General features: G+C 44.9%; 1 protein-coding gene across 5 annotated transcripts in view; it reads left to right on the forward strand.

The window, feature by feature from the left end:
• The window catches only part of tns1b (tensin 1b), a 271,361-nt gene that overhangs the window by 8,621 nt on the left and 234,763 nt on the right, over nucleotides 1–27,977 (forward strand). The window contains exon 1 of one of the 5 annotated variants that reach the window (XM_080785768.1): nucleotides 3,389–3,501. The exons of 3 other annotated variants lie outside the window; for them this stretch is intronic. In XM_080785768.1, coding sequence (XP_080641894.1) covers nucleotides 3,487–3,501 — 15 coding nt within the window. In that variant the 5' untranslated portion in view covers nucleotides 3,389–3,486. Of the gene's footprint in view, nucleotides 1–3,388; nucleotides 3,502–19,590; nucleotides 20,102–27,977 lie in introns of those variants that run through there. One more of the 5 variants, XM_080785766.1, reaches the window with a different exon arrangement.

Consider the following 27,977-nt stretch of genomic DNA (forward strand, 5'->3'; position numbering starts at 1 on the left):
GTGCATCTAAATGCACTTAAGTTATGTAGCTTATATTGCGTTATAAATTGCGGCTGTTCTTTGTTAGGCTGCCATGCAAAACATTTCACAAAAGGAATGTGCTTCCGAGTTATAAAAGTTTTGTGAGGGAGAATCGGCGACAGCCCTTCTCTTCTACACCAAGGTTTAAAAGTGATTCCAATGTCAACACAATTAAAATCTCCCGTGGCTAAGTGATGGGTGGGTAATGTCCCATCTCTCTCTCTCTGCAACAAGGTCCATTTCTCAGAAGTTAATTCAATTAAAGCAGACAAAAGGCCCACTGGCACCAATAAAGTTCATGTGAAATGTGAGGCCGCTCGATGGACACGCAGTGTCTTGCGCCCAGTCGAGCGTGATTACATTTGCATAATGCTCAGCCATTGGACAGGCCTGTGATCGCCATGGGTTACAGTTGGTGTGGGGAAGCAATGCGGTACTGCAGTCAGTGGATGTGTCTTGTCTGAAGCTGACACACACACACACACACACACACACACACACACACACACACACACACACACAACATGGTCTGAGTCTCACGTTTCCGCACAAAAGTGACATTGTGTTGCCATCATGTACAAATGGCATCCTTTGCTTTGTTGTTTGCATCTTGACGGCTATGTTCTGGCCAAGGGCAGGATGAACTCATGTAATAACATTCATTGTGACCAGTGTAATTAAGCACACTTAACACGCTTCTTGCCAATAATGTAGATCTACGGCAATATTGGTCTATTATAGTGCTTTTGATCGATCAGGTCGTAATCCTACTCACATTAGCATTGGGTTGCTAGCTGGTGTTGTCAATAACACTGGAGCGCGCCGTCTTGAATTTCTCATGTACCCGGACCGCGGCAACTCTGTTTCTTCACCTGTATCTCCAATTCCTTGTGTACGCGTGCACACATCCGCCTCGGTGACGGCAGACTGCTAGGCGAGCGCTGGCACTTTGGCATGGGGGGTCAGATCAACATGGAATTAATTCGGTACTGGCCATATTAGGAGCATGTCTTGAGTGTACAGGGTTTGATGAGGTCAGGTCAACATATCATGGAATGTCAGAACAGGTCAGCTCCATACAGTATATGGAGATCTAAGGGTGGTAGCAGGGACATTCTCTTGTGTGTACAGGGTTTGATGAGGGCACAGGTAGGGCCGGGCCGTAATGTTCGGGCCTGTTGAGAACTCTTGTTTTCGCCGGATGGCAGGCCCGCGCGGCTGCACTAATAACTTTGGGGCTAGCCCGTCTAGAGTTTGAATTTTTTATATAATTATTCTACAATTATTATTATATAATAATTACAATTATTATTATATAATAATTGTATAAGTCAAAAGGGAGACATCGAAGAGGAAGGATGGATGGGGAAGGATCAACATATGGAATGTCAGAACAGGTTCTGAAATATCCATACAGTATATGGAGATCTAAGGGTTTGAGGTTTGAGAGTTGCTGGCCAATAGTGCTGACATCAGGGATCTCCATATATGGGTTTAACTGCGACAGCAGGTCGCATTTACTATGACATAAGGGTCTCCAGTCCACATCTCCATCCCTGATGATGTCACATGATGTCACGAGACCTGGGGGAACCTGCCGACACACTAACTGGCGGAAAATGCTCGATTCCATAGTTAACTGTGACCTACGGTCGCAACAACCAAAATCCAGCTCTACTGCTGTTGTGTTTCTTGGAAAGCCTCCAAGACATGAACACCCACCCTGAGTGTTTTGACCATGGCCTGGCGGGTGTGTGTGTGTGTTGGAGGGAGTTTGTGACTCAAGAGGGCTCAGGGCAGGAGAGACTTGGAGACCTGTTGCGTGAGGAGGGGTCCCCCGGGGCTCAGCAGGGCCATGCTGGTTTGTTTACAGCGTATTAGCCAACAGTGTTGCGAAGAGAGAGCTTTACTCGGCTTCAAGCAGGGCTTGAAGAAACAATGCAGTATATTGACTGATAAAATCACACCTGTGTGAAGTGAGGGGCGATCCTATCATCGTACATCATCATAACGTAACATGTCTATTTGCTCAGACACATATGACGTAAATTCTCCATTCATTGTCACTGGGAATTTAATGTTTGTGTAAGACGAAAATCTACACTAATAGCTGAATATAGGAGAGGCTAGCGCCCCTCAAAATGAAATGAAACATTAACTAATATTTACAAATATTATGCATTTTTATATTCTTTGCCTATGTCATTTCTAGCATTTAAAAAGTCAGACTCAAATTCTTGGCATGAAGGTCTGTCTAAATTAATGATGTGTACCGGTAAGCTCTTTTAAGGCCTATTCATATTTCAGTTTTACGTTATAACTTAAGGTGACCACCGGTTTCCCACAGCCCTCCTGACTGACTGAGTAGAGAAAAAAAGTGGCATTTTATATGAACATTAGTGAGCACTCCCTTTTCAGCAGCACTCATGGAGGCCCCCGGCTTATTTGACGAGTGATAAACAATCGCCCAGAAAGTAAAACCCCCCATGTTAAAACCTGAACACACAAGGTAGACTTTGATGCAGGTGAGGGGGATTTGGGCTGGCTTCAGAAAGAATGAACACTATGTACTTTGTGTCTAGTAGTTTTACTTATGTTTACAATACTCGGACAGTCACAACCAGCAGCTATTTTAGCTTTTTTTTAACGCATTGTAAACATGTAGAACTGCTATTTCCGCTATTTCATTTTTTTTTTATTTTTTTTTTACTATAACATGATTAAATATGTCAGTAATTTCTTTGTATATTTGAGTTACTTGTCATATCTGCCCTGTGCACTTTCTGATTACAAAGCCTTAAAGGCAATCTGAAATTTAATTTGGCATGTTCAATGCCAAAAATGCAATTATATCGTAATCGAGGCAGCCCTAGTCCTTGACACAAAACAGTTTGAGAAGCACTGGTTTAAAATATTAATCCCAGGATTAAATAAATATACAACACCCCCGGCTGGAAGAGTATCTCCTGTTCCACTGAATGTTCTTCCAGTGCATGAACAGGAAGTCAGATGTCGGCTCAAAACACTGACCACTGACTACAAGCAAAGAACAGCTTCTGGTGTTCCCTCTCTCCCATGTTGTGATGCCCTGACACAGACCTTTTCCATTGTGTGTGTGTGTGTGTGTGTGTGTGTGTGTGTGTGTGTAGTGCCTGAACCCGTCTGTATGTGCATGTATGTGTGTGTGTCTGTGTGTATACGACCGTGCGAGTGTAAAATGGCGTGTGTGTGTGTTTGTGTGTGCGTGTGTGCGTGCTGGTTTCCTCTCCCCTGACTAACGACACTCCCCAGGAAACGTGTTGGGATAAGGGCCGTACAGCAGGCCTCTGGCTGCTCAGTGTGTCCGACTTCCAGGGACCATGATACAGTGTCCGTAAGTCCAGAGCGAAGGCTGTTCAATATTCCAGACGGTCCTGAATCCTGTGAGGAGTTCTTGTCCTGGGTGTCCTTAAAGCCAGCCCTGCCATGTCCTTCTGGATGGTGAGTGCGACTGTGACAAATCCTTGTTTCAATTGTGTGGCCAGTGCTAAAGTTCTGTCTCGGATGTGATCGTGCGCTGTGAGGAAATTGTATCGTGATTGTAGGGAAGTGGTTCTCATGCATTTTAATTTCAAGCAGTATTTGTATATCTGGTCTCCCTCCCGTGGTCTGGTACTGTAGGACAACTACTGGCTGACAGGTGCTGCCTGAAGGTCAAAATTCGATTTCTCCCCTTGCGCAAGCTCTCTTAGACTAGTAAAAACGTTCAGCATTTGTGCAGGAGAACCGTGTTCCAATCTCAGGTAGGATAACCTGAGATCTCCAATTAACCTGAGATCTCCAATTAACCAGGCCCATCTTTCCAATTTAAAATGTAGATAATGGAGGAGAATGTGTCACTGTTGTAGTTAACCCCATGCCAACTTATTGTCATATACAGTATACAGTGTTGCATTGGTGAATTTATCTCTGGAGGGACGATAACTTCACGCACACGTCGCTTAACACCTACACTACAGGTCACAAAGGATCATTCCTAGGCTCATTCCTACGTTAATGCACGCTGGTGTGACACTCGGCACTCGGCAGCCTTGTAAACATTGTTGAGGTGTGAACTTAAGGTTTGTTCTTAATCGATGCATGTGCGTGCGTGTGCTCCTGAAAAATATCTGGGCAGACAGCGTGTTACTGCGTGCAATGACCAAAGCAACATGTACTGCATGCGTCCCCGTTTTTCCTACCCGATTTCTCCCCAGTGAGGGGTGGGAGGTGCTGGGGGCGGGGGGGGGCCAAGGCTAGAGCCTTGTCTGCAGATTCAAACACACTGCCGTATGTACAACTACAGCAAATAACCTTTACAATTGTAATAGTTGCCTTAGGCTTGTAATATGCTGTTTGTGTTCTTTTCGGAAAAATATAAAATTATACTCCTATATGGAAAGGCTATATTATTTTACTTTGTTGACCCTATAAAAAATGTACCGTAGTATAATTTATTTAGTATATGTGAGGTTTTTCCCACTCAAATGGTACCTCGTTAGAACATCCCCACATAGCCTAAAACAACTTCCGTGAACCGACTTCACTATAGTAGCCTTTTCATAAATTTAAATGTGGTTGGGATTCCCCTTTGGATGAACGGTAGATGTTTGGTTTCCCACGCATGCATGAGCCCCGCTGGGTTCAAAACCCAGGATAGTGTTTGTGTGTGTGTGTGTGTGTGTGTGTGTTGACTGCCTTGTATTTACTATTTAGTTTGATGAACTTGAAAGATCACGGACCCTCTCACTTTCTCTCCTTTTGCACAATACTCTGTCCAGATCCGTCTCTGTCACTGTCTTTGTCCTCTGCCTGCCTGTCACTGTGGAGGACACCCGGACAGCTAATGACTTCACGGGTCGCACAGAACATAATAACTTTTATGATGCTTTACAAGGGGCTGTCTGTCCACTCATCAGCGGAGTGACCCCGGTGTCTGTCGTTTTGACACAGGCCAGCCTGTCTGTGGAAAAATAACTGAACACAACCCTTTGTTCTTGTCTTTGGCTTTGTTTATTTTCTGAACTGATCTTCAAATTAGTGAACAATGGCTGTTAGATAACTGCCTGCAACATTCACTAAGAGAATGCTCACATGCTCGAGTCTCTCCATGAAATGGACAAGATTAATATTGTCTGTCTGTCTGTCTGTCTGTCTGTCCGTTGATTCAGGTAAAAAGCAATGATCCTCATTAAATCTCAGCTATTACATTGTCCCTGTCGGGTGTGAGCGCCTCGCTCCGTGACACATTTCGAGCTTGCAGATCTGCTACTTTTGTGTGACTCTAGTATGATCAAATAGGTATGGCATTAATTCACATCGTTTTTTAATGAAAAACTCGTCAAACTTGGGACACGCTTGTGCAGAAGGAGATTAGGATTAATAATAATAATGTTTGTTCAGACTACAAAGCCAGTTGCAATGACTTAGCTGTATATGAGCTAGAACCTTTTCATCACCTGAGTGTCCACACTGGCCCACTCACTGGCCTGTCTGAGCTTTATTGAGGGAGATGATGATTACTCAGATGAGGAGGCCTTTGGTGTTTAAAGCCAACAGATGATTGCTTCTCTGAAGGTGAAAATGGTCAGTGTGCGCACTTTGGCCTCTTTGTGTGTGTGTGTGTGTGTGTGTGTGTGTGTGTGTGTGTGTGTGTGTGTGTGTGTGTGTGCAGTGCGTGTGTCCGGTCATTCTGTAGATTAATTAAGGACTAAATGGTTTCGCCGCAGGACCTGCCCTTTGGAATTTGGTATTTACTGCCCCGGTTCAGGAGGATAAAGTCTTCAGAGAATATTTGTTTAGCTTCTTATGGACTGCTGCTTTATTAGTCCCACAGAGGCCCCTGTCTGTCACCCAGGCTCTGGGAACTCCCCTTGTTGGAAGAAGACAGAATATAGTAGGCCTACAGAATGGAGTACCTTTCGCTTCAGAGGTCAACATCTAGCTGCTGGCTGATTAACCAAGTTTAATGAGCAACATATCGTCGCCGTTGGGCAGAAACCTTGTATCTCTGTATTAAAAAAAAAAATCCCCTCTTCATAAACGAATGCCTTACTTCATCACACGCAACAATTGCAGATCTACAACCTTGCGCGCCATCGCGTAGTAGACACTTTAATTGCAAATTGAAATAATGCAAATTGTGAATGAATGTGCATAATTTTGTACCTCATGTGAGGTATACACACCAGCTCTCTGGTCTGCTGAACAGACTGTTGTCTAGAAGTACCATTATACCAGAATGGGTTTGTAGAGGCCTACTTGTTTTCCCTTATTCTTCCACCTTTGATTCAGACTCCCCCCCCCCCCCCACCCCTTTCAATACAAAACTTAGAGGAATAAAAGGCAACCAAGAAAGGCGAAAATTGCATTTTTATATTTTGCGCAAAACGGTCGTACATCAAATTACAAAACAGTGGTTAAGTATACGTGTTTTTACTTATTTATTTCTGTAGATTTCAACATTTCACAGCTGAATGGTGTCCATTTTGTGCTGCTGTTTATCATTTCTTACCAGAGAACAGTGTCATTGGTAAAGATTGTGATATCACTTGGCATGCAGTCACAGGGACTGGAACTGATGCCCAGGGAGCTTGGCTGTTCTTAGTGCATCCGGATTAAAAGATGTGTTAAAAAACAAACAAAACACATTTACTTTGAAGGTTGCCACATTAAGCACCCCACCCATTCCTATACTAATCCCGCAAAATGCTCTGGACTGGCAAGCTTGAAAATTGAAAGTGGTCCAAGATTTGATGCAGGCGTCTGTGCAGCAGTGCCTCCATCTGCTGATTTGAGATAGAGCAGTGTCTATTCCAACAGTTAGATGAAACCAAACCAGCGTTTGGTTTAATTCCCTGTGGCCTCGTGCCACGTGCTTCCATTTGCCAAGCACTCTATCCCAAAAATGGCCCCCCAGGGAACAGTAGTGGTGTGGGAGGGGCAGGACTTGATTGCCACATTAATCACAGCCACTTTATTGGCCGTAACGAGAAACTTGACACACTTAAAACAAAAGAGGAGCTACAGTATGTGGAACATTGGTATTGTCTGCTTCATGTTGAATTCGTTCCCCCTCCACTATTCATTTTGACATCTGTGTAAGTAGGGCTTAAATATATTGAAACTGACATTTAGAGCCAGTGACCAACTGACCCAATCTTGCTCATGTAGGTTAATCGAATAGTGAAGAAGCAGGTCTCTATTTAATAATGATACTAAATTCATTAGTCTGATTAACCATGTAAGGCTGAAATAGCTGATTTACAAGCTCACAACACGCAAGGTTGTACATATGCTATTTCCAGGATAAAAACATGTTCATGAATGTGTAAGGTAGCTGACAGGCCCCCCTCAGTAAGGAACGCATTCCCTCTGTCCATTATGGCGTTATGAAGCAGTGGGCTCTTAAAGCAGCTATGCACATAAGACGGGTGAACCCACCACATGATGTCACCGTGGCTCAGCCAAACCTCAATGCTCTTGTATTGACAGCTGAATTATGGGGATAAGGTAAGAACGCAGTGGGCCACTTAATCATGGTGGTTTGCAGCAGCGAGCGGCACTGTGGCTGTGCACTTAATGGGTCTGGGAAGAAAAGGAAACCGTGGATAACTGGTACCAGAAATTGAATAGTTTCTCACACAAAGCTCACAGCGCTTAACTTCGTGCCACACTAGACGAGCTTGTACATTGCTATTTTTTAACATAAAAAAAATGATCTTGAAAACATTTGATTTGTTAAAAAAAAGAAAACACAAATCTTCTCTTCTGGGGGTCCCTGCCCCAAAACATTTTCAGATGGGGGTCTGTGGCCAAATACATCATTTTGGGGGTCCTTGACATGAAAAGGTTTGACAACCACTGGCCAATAGGGCAGTGGTTCTCAAACGTTAAGAAAAAACAAAAACGAAGAGAAAATGCTTTCAAGATTTATTTTAAATTTAATTAAAAATAGCAATGTACAAAGTCACAGTGCGGCACGACATGAAGCACCGTGAGCTTGTATATCTGCTTTTGCTGGGGACCCTCTAGAATCCCCCCAAGGACCCCTGAGTGTCCCCCGGACCCCACTTTTAGAATCACTAGACACCACTACCGCAGTTTCTTTCCTTTTCTTTTTTTTCCTTTCCGCTGTGACTTGATATCCCTCCGACATTTGGTTTATTTCTCCTGACTGAAATGTCAGATGTGTCGTAACTTTTGCTGATATGAAGGGCTGTATTGGGTGAGCACTTTGTGGCCAGAAATACGGCACTGTACATTTTATCGTGACATAGTCGTTCTCCAATCAAAAGGCAAGTGGTTCAGAAGCGTGAGGCCACAAAATGAGACTGTATACATGTGTACTGTATATGGCCGGGTCCACTTGAGGGAAACTAGGGCTCCCATATGTCTTGATGGGAAAATTGTCATTGCTTTATCCATTTTCAAGACCAAACTACTGTATGCAGGCCTGCACAAATAATTGTGTTTAACCATAAAGTTCATTATATATTTTATTCAATTTAATCAAATTTGAATAGATAATAACTAAGCTATGGATATAAAACCTCTGTCACAGCCGTCCACTTCCCTTGTCATTCTCCCCAGGAACAATGGACCTTAACTCCCTAACCTCTCGTCTAGTTTCCTAGAACAGACCTGTCTTGGGCCGATTGAAACTTGAAACCAAACTCCATTGTTTTGTACGACAGAGTTGCAGGAAGTGCGCAGGATGTTGTCCCCCCCCCTCCCCCAGGTTCTGGAACCTCTGTGTCCCCATGCCAGCATTATGCAGTGCTCTTCTATCGAGACCAGACTGGTGAGGGCCATTCAGATTGAGGTGAGAGAGATCAGTGGACCCGGCCATATACAGTACACATGTATACACATACTGTAGTGTGTATACTGTGTACATCTCAATCAGTCTAATTAGTCTAATGTGTGTAATGAGTTCCACTGTGCACTGGAAACCAGTAACTAGTTTAAAAAGTAACTCAGTTCCTTCACTGATTAGTACTTACACCAAAAAGTAATGTGTTACTGTGAAAAGTAACCTTTTGTTATTTATTAGAAGAAAAAGGGGCTCCCACTCCGAGTCCCAGGCCATTAATATCAGTATAGCCTTCATTTCAGTACTGTTATTGATACAAACAACAACACAAGTATAGGCTACAAACCACAAAACATGGGGGTTCCACTGCTCCAGTGAACATTATGTGCAGATAGCTGCTTTCTCACTGATTGATTATTGGTGGTGGTGGCAATACTAATTTGAGTCTGGATTTAAGTAAGCCCGAAACCAGACAATTAATTAGGGTTGATGATTACACACGGACGCACACACTCACTCAAGCACGCACAAATGTGCATGCACATGCACGCACATGCACGCACGTGCACACAACCATACAGTATACAGTACAGCATAGGGAGAGAGTCTTCGTGTGATGGCGATATACCCCGCCCCATGTTTGCAACAATTGCGTCAGTATGGTGTCTGACCTCGTTGGACATGTTGACTGAATGTGTCATGGAAGCCACTGGAAGCCACAAAAACAGGAAGGCGTTGAGAATACACCCAAACATAACGTTAGGCATATCTTTTGCAGTGTTCCACAAAATGCAGCCGGTCCGAGTGAGGTTTCCTTCACTCATTTCCTACAAAGGAAGTGAAACGTCGCTTTTGGGCAGAAACCATGTATGTCCAAAACCGTTACTTTCCAGGGAATGAAAAAAGAAAAGAAAAATGTTCCAATGGATCCAATGTAGTTCTTATTTAGTCACAATCTCTTAATAATACTAATTCATACTTTTGATGAGTTAAATATTTATAAACTACTTTCCACCTGGCCTCCTTATTTTGGGGGTAGAGAGAGAGATCTACATTGCTACACTTTGTGATCAGCTATATTCACTACTACTGTATGACAATGTCATACGACAGTATAAAATATATTCATTAATTATGGAAAAAAAAATATATATACACAGTTTCTGCCCAATAGTTAAGAAGAGAAGGGCGTTCCCTGTGCAGTTACATAAGTGGCAATTCTGCAGGGTCGATTCTCTTTATTGATCTGTCTGGAGATTCAGCATTTCTTTAGCAACACATTGGCTGAAGCTTTACCCATTCAACTATTTCGTACCTTTTTCTCCACTACAATTATTTATTTAGTTACTTTCAGATTTAGATTATTAATACAAAACATAATCACATTTGATACCTCATCTATTAAAAATATATCTACAAGCTCACAAGACATTCCATCACAATGCTATTACCTTTGTACTTTTACTCAAGTAAAAATATCATATTCCACCACTGGGATCCCCTGAACTACTACACAAATCCTCCTCTGCATGCATTGGCCCCTTCCTGTTTACAGTGTGTACCAATGCATGCATGCACCAATACCACAATCTCATTGTTTCCCTCACACACTAGCTCAGTCTGTGAATACGTTTATTCCGTACCCTGTTTAACATAACCTGAATTTATAGATCCTTACGGTTAATCCGGCGTACTATACTGCCACTCAGTTCAGCATAGCATATCTGTTCTTTATTTCTATGCTCCCAGGACTCTAAATTATCCCCACCACCAACAATCTTTACATTCAATTACACCCCCTCCTTCTTTATCCCATTACTGTAAGTGCCCCTGTCTCCGCCCCGCCCACTCCTCTCCTCCTCCTCCTTCTACGGTAATGGAGGGACCCGCAGCATCCAGAGACAGACACCAAGATGTCCCCTGGATGCTGCAGAGTTTCTAGGCTAGGACGAGAGGCAGGTGCAGGAGGGAAGGGAGGAGGATGCGTGTTGTAGTAGGCATGACCTTAACCCCGCACCACGTCGGGAACATCTAGTGGGTCGAGCTAAGCACCGAGGAAGATGCACCCGCTCTGGGATTAGATGAAACGATGGCCTTTTAATTTCTCCCTAGCATTCTCCTGGCATAACCTCTGGACGAGAGAGAGATAGAGGGGGCGGGGGGAGGGGGGGAAGACATGCGCAGGTGAGGCTGGCGTGCAGGATAGAATGGGTGGCCTGGGCTGGTGTCTCACCACGGTGTTCGACTGGGTCAAATTTGTCTTCTACTGCATCTTCCCGTTTCGGAAACCCAGACGAAATCAGGCGAAGGTAAGCTCATGCAGTATACTGAAACTAGCCCTGTGTGAAGACCCGGACATCTCTCGTGTGACATTTTAACTCTTATTGGACTCCAGGCGGCGCTGATGTTGTGCACCCGCATGTTGCATGTGGCAAGTTGTGCTAAAATATGACCAGTGCTATGAGCTATTTAAAATTGCAGGCTGTGGTAGCATTGTACTCGCAAATAAATGCACTTTGTTTATTGTAGGGGGGTTTAACGAGAGCCACTGTGCTTATTGTGAGGCAGATTTTGTGGGTGAAGATACGTTTATGGGCAGTTTCAGTTTGAGTCAAACGTCCATCAGTAATGTTCTCACGCTCGTTTACGAGTGTCAGTCGGATCTCTCATCACGTCACTGTAATGTCTGACTTATACTTTGTTGCATGCCGTTGTTCGCCTTCACCGGAAATCGCGATGCATTGTGAGCATGTAGATCTGCTGTCTTCACACACAACTAAGAATACATCTGACTTTAGTCAACATTTGCAGCAATGTCCGCCAAAATTCAAAGTGCTTCGTAAAGAAACTGAGATTAGTTTTTGTGAGACCCGACACGTTTACATCTCACGACATGATGATTTGTTTATGATCAAGTAGACCATTGTCACTGTGCTGGGGGCACACCCTGCCCCCAGCCTCCACACTTCCCAACAGCTCTGTGTATAGTTGCCAGCAGTGCTGTGGGAGCAAACGACAATGGGGGCTCAAACAGATTGTGTGTGTGACGCTTTGCCAACGGGAGGGACGGAGTTGACGTGTGCATCACGGAGGATGAGACGCACATAGGGACATGAGGGCACGCACACACACACACACACACACACACACACACACACACACACACACACACCGGGCACGTTTGGTGATTCAGGGCATACACAGGCAGGCCAGGCACGCATGCACGCATCATGACATTGCCACTTTTGCCAGACATTCACTGAGGTACTGAATGGTTCAGCTGAAGAGATTAGACATTAATCCTGCAAATGCAGCCAGTGCTCTGTCTTCCAGTGCCCACACACACACACACGCACGCACACACGCAGGCATGCACACCCACCCACCAATAATATATTACTATACTTGTGAGGACATCGACATTTTTGGACAGTGATTTATTTAATTTTTGTGCCCAATACTCTAGCCTAAATGCTCTGCTATAGAGCGTCACAGTCCCGCCCCCTTTGATGACGACGAGTGGCCCGGAAGAGAATTTCCCAATTAATTTGTCCCATAGACGTTTAAAAAAGTATTTATTTAAAGACCTGTAAGCCTCGGACAAAGCCAACTCGGATGTTTTTTCTTCTTTCGGGACTGCAACGCTCTTCAACTATAATACCAGTAAGACGCCTGAGGGCGAAAAGAAAGGGCGAGGTCGCACGCATCCACCTGGGTGACAGCAGACTTCTGGGCGAGCGCTGGCGCTTTGGAATGGGGGGTCAGATCAACATATCCGCCTGGGTGACGTGACAGCACTGGGCTGCTGGGCGAGCGCTGCATGGTGCTTTGGCATGGGGGTAAGATCTTAATTTTCGGGCCTGTTGAGAACTCTAGTTTTCGCCGGCTGCACTAATAACTTTGGGGCAGGCCCGTCTAGAGTTTAAATGGAAAGGTATCAGTCCAAAGGGAGACATCGAATAGGAAGGATGGATGTGGAAGGATCAACATATGGAATGTCAGATCAGGTCAGCTTCATGTATGGAGATCTAAGGGTTTGAGGTTTGAGGTCAGATGTAGAGTAGAGATCAGGGATCTGCATATATCTGCACGATTCCATAGTTTAACGGCGACCTTTGGTCGCAATAACTCCCAAACATAACCCCTAAATGTAGCCTGTAAAGGCCTAATCATATCCCAACCTGAATCCGTATGCCTAAGCATATTTCTTTAACCATAAAACAACCATGAGGAAAATGGTCCTGTCAACGTCTATTTCTCTGCGCTTGTGGGGACATTAGGTCCTCACAACTAAGTATAGTAACACACACACACACTAGACATTACTCAGCAGCGTCCACTCCACTCGTGCGCGTACACACGCACAGAGCTCGGTCTTAATTAAAGCGGAGGGTGTTTTCAGCTTGTATAGCGGGCTGCACGGCCACAGACGGATTGCAGGTCCTTGGCAACATGTGCTCCCTGCGTCGTATATCACTATGACACTTTGATGGCCACACCATGCGCTGCTTCTCATTGTAGGGGACTAAAGCACTTTCCCTGTCACTGAGCTAATGTCCCCACTGTTACTTAATACGCACGCACGCATGGCATGCACACTCAACGTGCGCGCGCAGGTTTGTATTGCTAAACTTGTGACGACATGAATACTTTAGGACTGTTATTTTATATATGCCAGTTTTACCACGTTTAGCCTTTTTAACCCTTTAACCTTCAAGCCTGAGTTTAATTGCGTGCTGACGCCGCACACCCAAAACTCTGCGATGCGTTGTGATACTTGTAGATCATGTTTTCTGGGTATCAAAATCAAACCTATTAAAAATGTGTATAACCAATGTCATAGAAGAACCATTTTCCTTGTAAGGACCAGGAAAATGGTCCTCACAATGTCTTCTTCTCTCACGAGTATAGTAATTTCAAGTAGGCTACACAACACACACACACACACACACACACACACACACACACACACACACACACACACACACACACTACACATCCTACACGAACATGCACACACACTACACACACATGCACACATCCCTTCTGAGTTATCTTAATCTTACTTCAGTGTCACATTTCAGGATGGCTTTTTAATTTACTTCACTAGTTACTTGTCTTTGATATCTTACTGTAAGTAATATCCCGTGTACTTTTGGAGTTTGATACCAGAGATTAATTAAATCAGAGTTATCGCTCCAGAGACACGATACAAGACTCTTTGAGCTTGACTGAGGTAATGTTATTTTCTTTTTCTATTTTGTGTGTGTGTGTGTGTGTGTGTGTGTGTGTGTGTGTGTGTGTGTGTGTGTGTGTGTGTGTGTGTGTGGGGGGTGGTTGGTGTGTATGTGGAGGTGAATGGGGGAAATTCCTTTACTTCATGTTATTCCTACACCGTTTTTTGCCTCAACTGTAGTCACAGAGTAAATAAATTAATAAAAAAAACGAAGTTTGATTATGCACTATATGCCACAGTGGCATGATTATCTTCTCCCTCAGTCTTAATTTAACTCTCAGATTATTTACAGTAATAGTGTTTAAGATGATAATTGACTAATGTATTTTGGCTGCTTTTCCCCTCTATTTATTACTTTATAAGTGACTCCTGAGACAAGAGTTGTAACCTTAAATAATCATGTAGAACAGTCACCCGGGGACCACCAGTGGTCCTTGAAGGGGTTCCAAGTGGTCCCCAGAATTGTTATTTTGTTCAATGTTTGCCTGTTATCTCTCCTATGGTACCACATCAATACAGAAATTATTAAATCTCAATAGACCTTGATATGTAAAGGGTTGAAAAGAAAACCACCATTATAGAACAATGATTGTTGGACACCCAAGGACCCCTGCGGGTCCCCGGACCCCACTTTGAGAACCACTGGACTAAAGAATGGGAGAAACAATCTTGGGAGGTCAGATAGAGGTTTAGTGACTCTGACAGATTGCACTTCCATTGTTCGCGCCTCCGGTCGCTTCCTTTTGACTGGCGAGCAACACGTCAAAGGCCCGTGGTGAATCATCTGCGCAGTGAATTGGCGAATTACAGCAGGTCATGTCCTCTGAACACAAAGTACACCTGCCAGTAGTTTTCTTCAGGTTTTCAGAAGCAGACAGATATGTGATCCATATTAGTCGCACTCTGAGCTTCCCCAATGCCTCAAGGAGATTTGAGTATAGTTGTGTATAGCGCAGTGGTTTCTCAAACATTTTCACAATTTATAGGGACCCCCTCTAAAATTAGATGCGTCGATTTAGGTTAATTATATATATAAATGCACCATTTACCATTTATTAGGCCCTCCTCTTCCAGTGGTGCATCTTTGTTTTCATTCCTACTATACTAACAACAAACTGTACACGTTGCAATGGGCTTTGCCCACAGATTCAGCCGCGGAGCTCTGAATCTGTCTTGAGTGATTAGTCTGTCCTTAGTCTGTCCTTAGTAGACTGTGATCTGTAGGCACTGTCCCTGCAGGCTATGGGATCTGTAGATGTGGCTGCTGTCCCATAGACCGGATGGATGGCAATGGGTATGGAAAACGTGTGAATCTTGTTTGCGTCTGAGCATAGGCATGGCTGAGGCATGGTAACGCCCCGCCTGCCTGTGATTGGCCTGCCGACACTGCCGCTCTTGACTGTCCTCCGAGACGTGAGGTTACTCTGTGGTGAGATTGAGAAATAAATAATGAGAATGACAGCTTGGCACGCGTGACAGAATGCAGCCTTGTAACTAACTTGTACGTTTTATTTTTGTAGAAGATGCAAACTGATATTGTTTATATGACATTTGCTTTGATTTAATAATTACTATGATTTGATTTGGGTGTGTTCTAAATAAAGTGTTAGTGTTAATTACCGTGTATTAATCTAATTATAGTTAACTAATACTAACTATTACACTAAAAAGGATAAAGATGAAGGGAAAATAGACCTTTTTAATAGTACAATAATGTTTCAAGTTTACACATACAAACAAATTACACAATAATCAACACAAACACTTTATTTTAGAACACACCCAAATCAAATCCGGAGTGCATGTTCAATCAATTATTCCATCAAAGCAAACGGCATAAACAATATTAGTTTGCCTCTTCTACAAAAATAAAAGTTACAAGTTATAGTTCTCTTGTATCATACCGATACGGAGTAACCTCGCATCAGACTATCCAGCATAGACGGGCAGTGTCGGTAGGCCAATCAGAGGCAGGCCTATGCTCGGACGCAAACGAGATTCACACATGGAAAACATAGGGCTGTTGGACAGGGGGTACAAGTGGGACACACTTACTAGGGCCCCAGGGGGGGTAAAAATAACAAAATACACAGACAAATGTGTGTGTGGGGCCCACGGAGACTGCTTGTCCCCGGGCCCAGAATTTGGTGCTACACCCGAAAGCATTTAATGAATACATTTTGAGGGATTGTTTTCTGCTACGGACGGCCCCTATCTCTAGATGCTTTGTAGCCGGAGGTGATGTGTTGGAGCAGCATTGCAACACTCTATTTGCTTAGTTGTAAAGGTGTTTTTACAGTTGTTTCCACGGGTCAGTTTGATCTGGAAATGAGCTGACGAACCCCTCCTCTCTGTGTTGTACAACACACACATACGCACGCACGCACACACACACACACACACACACACACACACACACACACACACACACACACACACACACACACACACACACACACACACACACACACACACACACACACACACACACACAGAAACGTGTGCACACCTCCTCTGTGTTGTACAGCACACACAGAAACGTGCAGACACATGTGAGCTGCTGAGAAACGGGGACCGGCTGTGTATTGTTTTCAGCAGATGGGAGTTGAGGGGGTTTGGACAGGGTGTATGTGTGTGTGTGTGTGTGTGTGTGTGCGTGTGCGTGTGTTGGTGGGCCGGTGGGGTGTGTTGTTCCTCCCTGTCAACGAGTAAGTGAGCCCCCCCCCCCCCCCCCCCCAGCAGAATCCAGGACCTCAGCCAAGAGGAGAGGTCTGGTGACACGCCCCTCCTGCTCCTCTTCTCCTGATTGTTTACACACCAGCATGCGCTCCCTAACAAAAAGATGAACAAAAGATCTGGATGTCTTTCAGTTAATTGTATACAGGGCTGTAATTATCAATTATGTTTTTGGCGATTATTCTCTCGACCACTTATTTTTTCTTCAATTAATCGAATGATCTAGATTCTAGAAGACTGTTTCTTTAGCTGTTGTTATTAGGGCCCGAGCACTGCACAGTAGTGTGAAGCCCTATTGAAATTGCAATGATTTTTTATTATTTTATCCACATGCAGGGATGTAACAGAGTAGCTCTGAAGTCTGTTATCTCCCTCGGTGAGGTGAGGTGAGGTGGGGGATTCCCCTTTGATAAGCGCTAGATATTTGGAGTGGACCTGGGTATGCATTCAGGTGGTTACATTACATTGGGGACTCGTCCGGGGATCCAAATATCTAAACAGAGAAACCAAATATCTTTCTTAGTGGAGATTCCCCTTTGGGTGTTCGGTTTCCCACGCGGAAGGGTACAAAATGGCTCTCCCTCATGTTGTGTTATTTTGTGTAGGCAGGGCTGTGTCTACACTGCATCCTCTATCCATCTGTCATTCTCTAAATACTGTCATTTTCCCGTATGGGTTCAAGGACTGTCTCTACTTCTGTCGTGCTAGTGGGTTGCTGCTGCAAGGGGCTCTGGTTTCCATAATAATACCAGGCCATACAGGATTTTGATTCGCCTGTTTAACTGTGGCACCTTTCCCTTCCTCCCTCTGTTCTCTGATTCCTGTCACTTGTCTTCTGAATCACTTTCTCTGAGTGGAAATGTGGTGTGCAATGCATGCAGTGACCACTAGGGGTTGCTATGGCAGTACTTGGTTGCTGTGTGTGTGGTTATGTCAGCGGGAGATGTTTCATCAGTGTGGTGATGCAGTCTGCAGTGCAAATGGACATTGGTCATGTAATTGTGACTGTTGGTCTTACACAGGACATCAAAAGGTAGCGTCCTTCCCCTGCAATGAACCAGACAGGCTGATCGCGAAAGAGCTTCACACATAAACGAGTAACGTTCCCCAGCACAGTTCCTAACAAAGGCCTTTCTTATAGATTCGTGATGGTTGTGTGTGTTTCATTGCGGATCTAAAACAAAAAGCAAATCTGTGTGGCTGTGTGCATGTGCGTGCGTGCACAACATGTGTGTTTATGTGAAGGATTAGGATGAGAGGTTGTCTCACTGCATGGGCCTGGTGTGTGTGTGTGTGTGTGTGTGTGTGTGTGTGTGTGTGTGTGTGTGTGTGTGTGTGTGTGTGTGTGTGTGTGAGTGGGTGAGTGAGCGTGTGAGTGAGCGTGCGAGAGATGGGTAGAATCGCTGCATGTCATGCATGCCGTCAACATTAAAGTGTTGTTTGATTACTGTTGACAGTCTGCATTATGTGCACATGTGTGTGTCAGACGACCATGTGCATTATACATGTGTGTGTCAGATGTCGACTTTATCCAGAGGGTGGGAAAGGTGTTAGTATGTTAGAATAGAGAGAGATTTATAGGTAATAGTTTACATGTGCACATAGTTGCATGTCATTATGTCTACTCTATGTCAAAGTGAAATGTGTGTGTGTGTGTGTGTGTGTGTGTGTGTGTGTGTGTGTGTGTGTGTGTGTGTGTGTGTGTGTGTGTGTGTGTGTGTGTGTGTGTGTGTGTGGGCCTGTGTGTGTGGGGGGGGGGGGGGGTATGTCTGTATTTATTTTGAACCTTAGTGTGTGCGATTTTGTGTGATAAACCACAGATAGACGGGCACGCACACACACACACACACACACACACACACACACACACACACACACACACACACACACACACACACAGACAGGATAAGAGGAGCCAGGGGCTGACATGGTCAATAATGAGTGGTGAGAACTTAATGAAGCATCTTTTGCTGCCCAGCCCTCTCTCTCTCTCTCTCTCTCTCTCTCTCATATTGTGGTGAAGGGTCAGGAGGTAGGATGAGTGGGGGAGGGAGGGACTCTTCACTATTCCACTATTGCCCCTGAGAGACGGCAGTACCATTTCAGGGACTTATAATATGCAGGGACTTATGTTCAGAATGAGTGTGTGCGTGCATGCGTGCGTATGTGCGTGCGTGCGTGTGTAAGGTTGTTGAGGACACACACACACACACACACACACACGACATAACCAGGTGCCCATACAGTTTGATGAGGAGAATGAACACGGGAGAGAGGGATGGCAGCTGAACCACCTGGAGCAGAGACCAACACGAGAGAGAGAGAGAGAGAGAGAGAGAGAGAGAGAGAGAGAGAGGAAATATTGAAACAATGCTAGCACAGAAACAAATATACCGATCTAGAAATACAGAGTGAGAGAGATGGGGGCGTTGATATGGGGTGGGTAATGAGGGGAGCAATAGACATGGAGGAGGAGGGGTGGGGATCAGGGAATGAATGAAATTAAGAATGGTGAGAATTAGAAGGGTGAACAGGAATGGAGGGAGGGAGGGGATGAGAGGGGGCAGAGAAGAGGGGAGGGGCAGGAGAGATGGATAATAAGTTGTAGTAACCAGCCCTCCCACCCTTTTTTGTAGACCCCTCCCCCTCTTCTCCCGCAGAGAGGGGCTGCCTGACCCCCCCCCCCCCAAAAAAAAAGCATTGTGAAACCTCCCTCTCTCTGCAGAGTGAAAGAGAGAGAGAGAGTAGAAGAGAGGCAGGCAGGACCAAAACTAGACGAGAGAGACAAGAGTTGAAGAAGTCGGACAGAGAGAGAGAGAGAGTGAGAGAGAGTGAGAGAGAGAGAGAGTGAGTGAGAGTGGAAAGGATACACAGAGAAAGGGAGAGAGAAACCGAGAGAGAGGGAGAGAAAAAGAGACATAGAAAGTGGAAAAGACAGATAGGGGGAAGTCACTCACAGAGGGAAGGACCAGAGACTCGGGAGGAGACACACTAGTGTCAACAGACAGACAGACAGACAGACAGACAGGGTCCTGATCTCCTGGACCAGAGGCGACCATGCCTTCGCAGTGTTGTTGCACAGCTCTTCCTCTCCTGCGTGGAGTACTGGTCTCAGTCAGGACAAGCGTGCCCAGTGGACTGTAGCAGCGTTTTGCAGCAGCATCACCTCACGGCGGCATTGAGCCCTCCTCGCCATGCCGTCTGTCTCTCTCAGCCTGCCAGCGGCCCTGGCAGGGCCAGCTCGGACCTGGGTCTGCCTCTCATGCATGTTCTGGGTGAGCTGAGCTATTAGCCTGCTATCTCTCTCTCTCTCTCTTTCCCTTGCTTTCTCCTTTTTTGTCTGTCTGTGCCTTTAGTTCTGTAGCATTCAAACTTCCAAGGAGGACCCCCCCTCCCCAGTTTTGTGTGCATTCTGTGATTATGGCACAGAACCCTCTTTGAGAACCACTGCCATAGTTTGTAGTTTTGTTTCTCCCAATAGAAGGGGCGTGCATCACGATGTTGATTATAAATTGCGGGTTTATAATCAACATTAAGGCACGTGTGCAAGGCCAACTTTCCTCATTGATGCCATGCTGCCGTGTGGCTAAGTGATGGCTGTGATGAAAGTCCAACTCATGCACATGGAGGGGAGGAGGGGTTAAGAGTTAACACAGCTGAGAAGTCCCGTTCGAGATTGTTTGGGTGGTCTTCTGCTGTGTGTGTGTGTGGGGGGGGGGGGGGGGTGAGTGAGTGAGAGACTGTGACATCATCTGCACGTCCCCAGGATGCTTTTTTTAACGCTGAAAGATGTTATGACATTACCTTGAATTAAGTGACCTGTGTCCATTTAAATGTCTTTCTCTCTTAGCCTTTTTCTCTCCTCCTCTCCTTCCTGCTACAGCTGGTTGGGATGCACAGCTATTTTTGCTTTCTCTTGTATAATTTAATCTGCTGTGCATTCCCGCTCACTGGGAAGTGCAGGGGAGGGCCGTGGGCACTTGCCTGTGCACTATAGTCGTGCCCTCTGTGACAGTGTTGTGGTCGGTGACGAGCCACATGTGTGGAACGGTTGTCTCAAAAACAGTCCATGAGTACTGCCACTTAGATATGCCAGAACATCGTTGTATGAAACACCTCCTTGTCACTTAAGGACAACGTGCATGCTGCTCCCCCCCCACCCACTTTCATAAGATGGATACAAAAAGGGGATAAAAAACGCTAGCAGATGAAAGAAAAGGGAGAGGTTGAATAGGCTATTGAGATTCATTCTGCGATGGTCCTTAGGGACGTGACCGCACACACCATTGGCAGAGCCCCAGCTCTTGGCAGAGAGGCTGGGTAATCTTACCGAGCTCTTCATCACTTAATTACCATTCTTTTCTTTTGAGGAGGGTGGGAGGTGAGGCGGATTGGGAGAAGGGGGGGGGTCTTTGGGAGAAGGGGGAATGGAGAGCCCGGGTTGTAAAAGGATCTCAAAGCCCCCCAGCTAAGCTCCGGGTCACTGATTGACTGCATCGGAGCACTGTATTAACAATGCCAGCTCACTTAAGGGGGCGGAGTTCAATCGGAACTGGCGGGGTGATGGCAGATCTGGGCAGACCTTTGTTTACTCTGAACGCCTAGTTGCATGCAAGGGACAGGAGAGCTTGTGCTGGAAACCTGAACGTGTCAGTGTGTGTGGGAGTGATGTCTGGCGTCTGCTGTTGACTGGCACTGTCCTGCCCTGCAACTACCACCACTGACTGAGAGGTTGCGATAACAATCCAAGAGGCCCAAAATAAAGGCCTTTTTGTTTGAAGGATGCCAAAGGGTGAATTGGTCTACTGGGACTTTGCTATATAAATTGCTAACAATCCTCTTTTCTCATTGATACTAGTATCCAGAAGATTCAGTGCTGCTGCTGGTACAGGCTGGACCAAAAGGTTTGGAAACAGAGTTAGTGTTTGGGGGTAAGCAGTGGGGGGAAAACTAGTTCCAGTGACAACAGTGATGTGCACACAGCTGCAGAAGCCGTTAAGAGAGAGAAGGAGCAGTGAGGGTGAGAGAGTCGGGGAGAGAGAGAGAGGGAAGGAAGCGAAGAAGTGAGTTCGAGGAGAGAGAGTGAAAGATAGATGCAGGAAACAGACCCTTCTCCATGAACCAGACAGATATGTATTTCTTAGCCAAGGCTCCTAAATGGGGGAGGACTGTCTCCTCTGTCTCCTAAATGGGGGAGGACTGTCTCCTAAATGGGGGAGGACTGTCTCCTCTGTCAAGGCTCCTAAATGGGGGAGGACTGTCTCCTCTGTCTCCTAAACGGGGGAGGACTGTCTCCTCTGTCTCCTAAATGGGGGAGGACTGTCTCCTCTGTCAAGGCTCCTAAATGGGGGAGGACTGTCTCCTCTGTCTCCTAAACGGGGGAGGACTGTCTCCTCTGTCTCCTAAATGGGGGAGGACTGTCTCCTCTGTCTCCTAAATGGGGGAGGACTGTCTCCTCTGTCTCCTAAACGGGGGAGGACTGTCTCCTCTGTCAAGGCTCCTAAATGGGGGAGATGTCTCATCTGTCAAAGCAAAAGATGATCCGGGATTCACAGAGACATTTTCCAGCCAGTATGAACTGAAAATGTTGCTGTGGGAAATATAGGAAATGACAGTAAGCACTTGAAGGACGAAGGAAATGAAGGCAAGGCGCCTCAGGGCAAAGTGGGAGGGCAAAGTAAGCTGGGGATGACACAACAGGCTGTGAAAGACGACCTTCGTAAGAGCGCAGCGCCCCAACATGTTCCCCCCCCCCCCCCCCCCCCTTCGCCACCAAACATTCTGAATAATTAATGAAATTCCAAAAAGGGTCTTAGGGACAGTTTCATCAAGTTTCTCAGGAAAGGCTGTGGAAGTAACTACTCCGACGCCCTCTAAAAAGCTCACTGTTGAAAGAAAGTTCTCTTCCTTGGCCAGGCATGAGCGATTTGCCCTTGTTGACATTGAGGATGTATATTGTGTTTGTATTGTGGCAAATATGGCATATGATCAGGATTGGTAACAGTCTACTGTGCCACTATAGGTCCAGTAGTGGAAACAGTGTGCATGTGATTGGTCAGCACGGGGCTGTCATGTCCAGAGGACACAGCCACCACATTCGGTCGGTCAATGAAGATAGTTTGATTGATCCTCAGTTTAACCTCCTGAGCCCCAAAAAGGGGAATGATGGATAATATCCATGACTCAATCAGTAATCAGTCCAGGTTCAACTGAAGGCTCTGGGTCTGACCATGAGGTTTCCTGCCGTGGCTCCTCAGCAACATTCAAGTCCATGGAGTGGAGTTGTTTGCTTTTAGCAACGAAGCACAAAATCCCAAAGCGGTGGTCAGTGGCAAAGTTACAGTACACTATATACTGTACAGCTTGTGTGCATGTTGAGTGTGTAGTGTGGTGATGATGTACAGTACAGTGGCGGATTAACCCTTCGTGTGTTATGTTCGCTTCACCGTTTTAACGCTCCTTCAGCTGCAATTGCTTCTAAATGTCAGTGCTTGCGGTAGTAGTTCAGTCTTCCTTCACTTTCTCCCTCCCCGCCGTTTGGTTCCCCCCAAAGGCCATTAAAGCCTGTCGGTTAATGGCCTGATGATCTAACTCAGCTTTTGGCCAAATAGAACTACAATCTTTACTCTTTGTGATTTTCACTTTCTTCCTTTTCATGGCATCATGGACATCACATGAGCCTGGATTGGTCTACTTTTTAGGAGGCAGACATTTACATAGACACATACAGAGTTATAGACAGTGCATCCGGCAAAACAAAGTGGTGTGCCAGTGGAGCGGACCTTCGTGCATAACCGGGTGATTAAATAATGAATCACAAGGAAAAATGTATTACAGCAGACAGACATCGAGCCTTGGATCTTATATGAAAATGTCATCTGCATTTGCCATTTGCCAATATTTAAATGTTTTGCACGTCTAAAAACTGCTAGAAAAAATCGAAACGTGCAGCTCAAGAGAGGAGCACATGCCAGGCCATAGGAAAATCATGTGTTTCTCCCGCGTCGGCTGATATTGATGCATCATTTTAGTTTCACTATTTTCCGCCTGCAGAATTTCCATTACAGTTAGAAATTGAGTCAACCGATTCTGCTGCCTGTGAAAAAGGCCTATATAGTGTAGAAGAATACAGCTATATGTAGCATGCAATAATGTGTCGCCTCACTACACATTACTTCTAATTGAAATCCAACTAAAAAGACTGATGTTAGGTAGGGTTGGGCTGGACTTCAAATCATTATCACGATAATGTAAAGCTTTTATAGTTCGGCAGCCGACAGGCAAGTGTATTCATGAATGTATAGACAATATTTTAGGCCATTAAAAAATACTATATACCAAATTTCCCACGCGTCCACCTCGGCTGCAGGACTATTACCACAATTACAATGAATGAAAGATGTTTTTTTTCCATCGCATCGCAATGAAAAAATGTCATTGATATACCCTATAAGACATAAAAAAAAATTAAACTTGCTTCTTGATTATTACACCTGTGGACGGGGTTATTGGTTCTAACTGCGCAGCCTTACTGTTAGGTAAAAGTGAAATAGGAATGTTGCTACTCTTTTTCGGTATTTATCAATATTTTGTCACCCATTCTTACCCTACTGTCTCTCTCCCCTCACCGTCTTCACTCTCTCCTTTGTCTGTTGCTAGTTTGAAACTCCCCCTTGCCCCAGTTCCTGAGATTACCCCTGATTTGAGTTGAAAAACGTTCCACATGTAGGGCCCCTTTGAAATGCAGCAACATTTCTGTAATTGTAACATCTGGGTTTATGTTGCCCTGATGTTTTGCAACTATAATGGATTTGCCATGCAGTACGGCTCTCTCTCCTCCTCGTCCCACGTCCTGGGCGACTGACTGGGCACCAGTGTTGGACAAGTAACACAAAGTACTGTACTTAAGTAACGCTTTTGTGTCTGTACTTTACTTGAGTGTGAGTGTATATATTTTAAGCTTCACTCCATTACAATTCAAAGACAAATATTGTACTTTTGACTCCACTACATTACAAATACACATTATGAATATGATTATGAATGAAACACTCAGATACAAGCTCACATGTGAGGTTAGTGCAATTTTATTTTATTTATTTTTTTGTGGAAAAGTTCAGAATTTCAAATGCAGCAATGCATTTACATTAAGAAAATGAAATGCTCTTTCGAATACTTTTATACGATTTAGCAAAACATTCTTTTCACCCAGTGTCAATTATCGAATGTAATCCTGGGCACTACACTTCCTCTGCCAACCTGGGGGGGGGGGGGCAACGGACTGATCTCATGCTTCCTTCTATGCATGAGTAGTCCAAGCTGCTTCTTTACACCTGACACGGGGAGAACATGCAAACTCCACACAGAGGGGCCCATTCGGCAACCCCGCCTCGGGTGTGGGCACTGATGAGGCAGAGGAGGGAGCATGCCCCAGCATCCCCAGCGGGAATCGAACCCAGGACCTTCTAGCTGTGAGGTGACAGCACTAACGACTGTGCCAACGTGCCCCCCTGAATACTCGAGAATTTCTTTTGAAACAAGCACCACAGTACCTTCACTTGCAGTATTATTTGACCGGGAGCGTATACTTTGTCCAGCGCTGCTGGGCATGTGCTTTGACTCAGGACTAACACTCTGCGGGTGTTCCCCTGTTGGTCAGTGACGTGATGAAAAAAAAAATGTCCAAATGGTGTTTTGAAAGGAATACTGGGCTCTCCTCTCTCACAACATAAAGGGAAGTTTAACCCTTTGCTCAGTTGATTTATGGGAGTTGTGAAGCATTGTGTAACCCCCCTTTTATTCTCCAAGAGACCCCTGTTTTCAGTACGCTTCACTGGGCACATTGGACTTAAACCTCCCATGGACTTCCTGCTCTGGCAGAGCAGGGGGCGGCGGGGGGGTCCTCAGGACTCTACCGACTGAGCAATGCAGACCTGGCTACAACTGTTCCCTTCGTTCTTATGCTTTCCACATTGATTCTCTCCTATAGAACCCGACCCATGCCTGAATACGTACAATTTGAGTACAACGGGTTTCTGAACTGCCCACAGCGCTCCTATGAGACACAGACTGAGTATAAAAGAACTGTGATATTTTATCATGATCATTAGTGAGGACCAATTATATGAAGATAGAAAACCCTTGAAAAGTGATGTGGTCCTTTTAAGCCCTATTAGAAAATGTTCAAAATAGCTGATTTACTGTACCAGCTCATAACGCATCGCATTTTGACACATTGTGAGCTCGGGATCTGGTGTTTTTTATTTTATTGCTTTGTTGTTGGGACACCGTCATCGGCTGCATTATCAATACGGATGTTGACAAAAGAGTATAGAAGATATATCAGCCAGATGGATCGGTCGGACTATGATCTCTTCCTTTCCTTTTTCCTCCAGTTCACACAGTCACATCCTACCACTGCGGGATCCTCTACACACTCTGAGCCAAAGCTGCATGCTGTTCTCTCTTTGCAATAACATGCAGCCAGTGGTGAAAAGTAACTAAGTACATTTTCAAGCACTGTACTTTTAAGTAACATTTTGAGGTACTTACTTCACTGAAGTATTTCCATTTTCCAATACTTTTACTCCTACTCCACTACATCTCAGATCCAAATATTGTACTTTTACTCCACTACATGTATTTGAAAACTTTAGTTACTTTGTAGATTTTTGAAAATAGTAGATATTTGAAAATAGCCGATCTCTAAGCTCATGTTCAATGCCTCACGATGATGCGCCACATTGTGAGCTTGTATATCGTCTATTTTCAAAAGATTTTTATACATATTTATTTATGTATACATTTTTATACATAAATATATAAGATTAAAAAATAAAAATAAACTCATTCTGCCTAATGAGTACTTTAACTTTTGGTATTTTAGGTACATTTTGATGACTTTTGTACTTTTACTCGTACATTTTGATATTATTATTATTATTATTATTATTATTATAAACTACGGTACCGCTTTGTCAATTGAACATAACTCCCTCCTTTCCCCAATGCTCTTTTCTACACACAAGACTAACACTGTCTTATAGCATGTTTCATATATCTGTCACATGTCATTTTTCAGACATTTTACTCTGGGGGGAAGACATCTGTCCTCCATACCCCACCCTGAATATTATTAACTTACTTAGTGGTTTCACTCTATATTTCTCTCATGCCACACATTTCTGACTGTATTATGTTCTTGTGCACATGGTTGCGATCATGGGTTTTCACTCAAGTCCCTTCAAAAGTGGTTTGAGTCTCTACAACTGGTATGGAACTCGTATGGAAGCTGTACAGGCAACAAGCTAGTTCCACAGCAAGAACAGTTGTGTTGAATGAAGGGATGCTCTGACAAGCCTTATTTATACGTGCTCGCATGGCCGTGTTGCACACACTGAAAATAGCAAATCTGCAAGCTCACAACGGGCACTTAGAGAGGTGCAGTCGCACAGTGCCTGCCCAGCCGTCTGGGGGTTCGAATCCACCGCGGTGCATCCAGCTTTGTCGAGCATCTATATGAACAGAATGCGCTCTAGGCACACACACCATTTTGGAAAGAACTTGGGCCACTTCCTCTACTTCCCTCGCAGGTGCTACCGATGATACTAATGAAGGTTCTGTTCCATTCTGGTCAAACAGAGTCAGGGTGCTGCTATTGTGCATGTTGGCTCACTGCAAACACTCTGCTACCCCAGTGGGTCTCAAAGTGTCTTTGAGAAATGGACCCCGTATGGGTTACATTTGTACACTCTCAGCTGTCAGAGTTAAAATAAAAAGTTTGAGAACCACTGCACACTAAATGGAACAGAGCCTTAATTAGTATCATCAGTAACACCGAAGGATGTAGGGAAGTGGCTCGGAAGTAAGAAGAGTTATTCTGTGTGAAGAGAGCCCATTGGCCCGCGTTGGGGGCGAGGTAAGCTGGGCGGGGAGGGCAATGTTTGTGTCAGCGGGGACGTGTTGAGCAGGACGAGTAGGACGGACAAATAAATGTGTGCGAACACAATCGATTGATTGATCCTCAAAATAAACTGCATCGTACAGTAAGTGGCCAGTGTGGGTGGGCCTCGAAGGCCTTTTTCAAGTGGGCCCTGCATCCAAAAAGCACGGCTATATATAGCCCATGTTATGGAGTGTGTCCCGTAATCT

The sequence above is a fragment of the Protomyctophum bolini genome, assembly GCF_963924005.1.
Source record: "Protomyctophum bolini genome assembly, chromosome: 16".
NCBI classification, from domain to species: Eukaryota; Metazoa; Chordata; class Actinopteri; order Myctophiformes; family Myctophidae; genus Protomyctophum; species Protomyctophum bolini.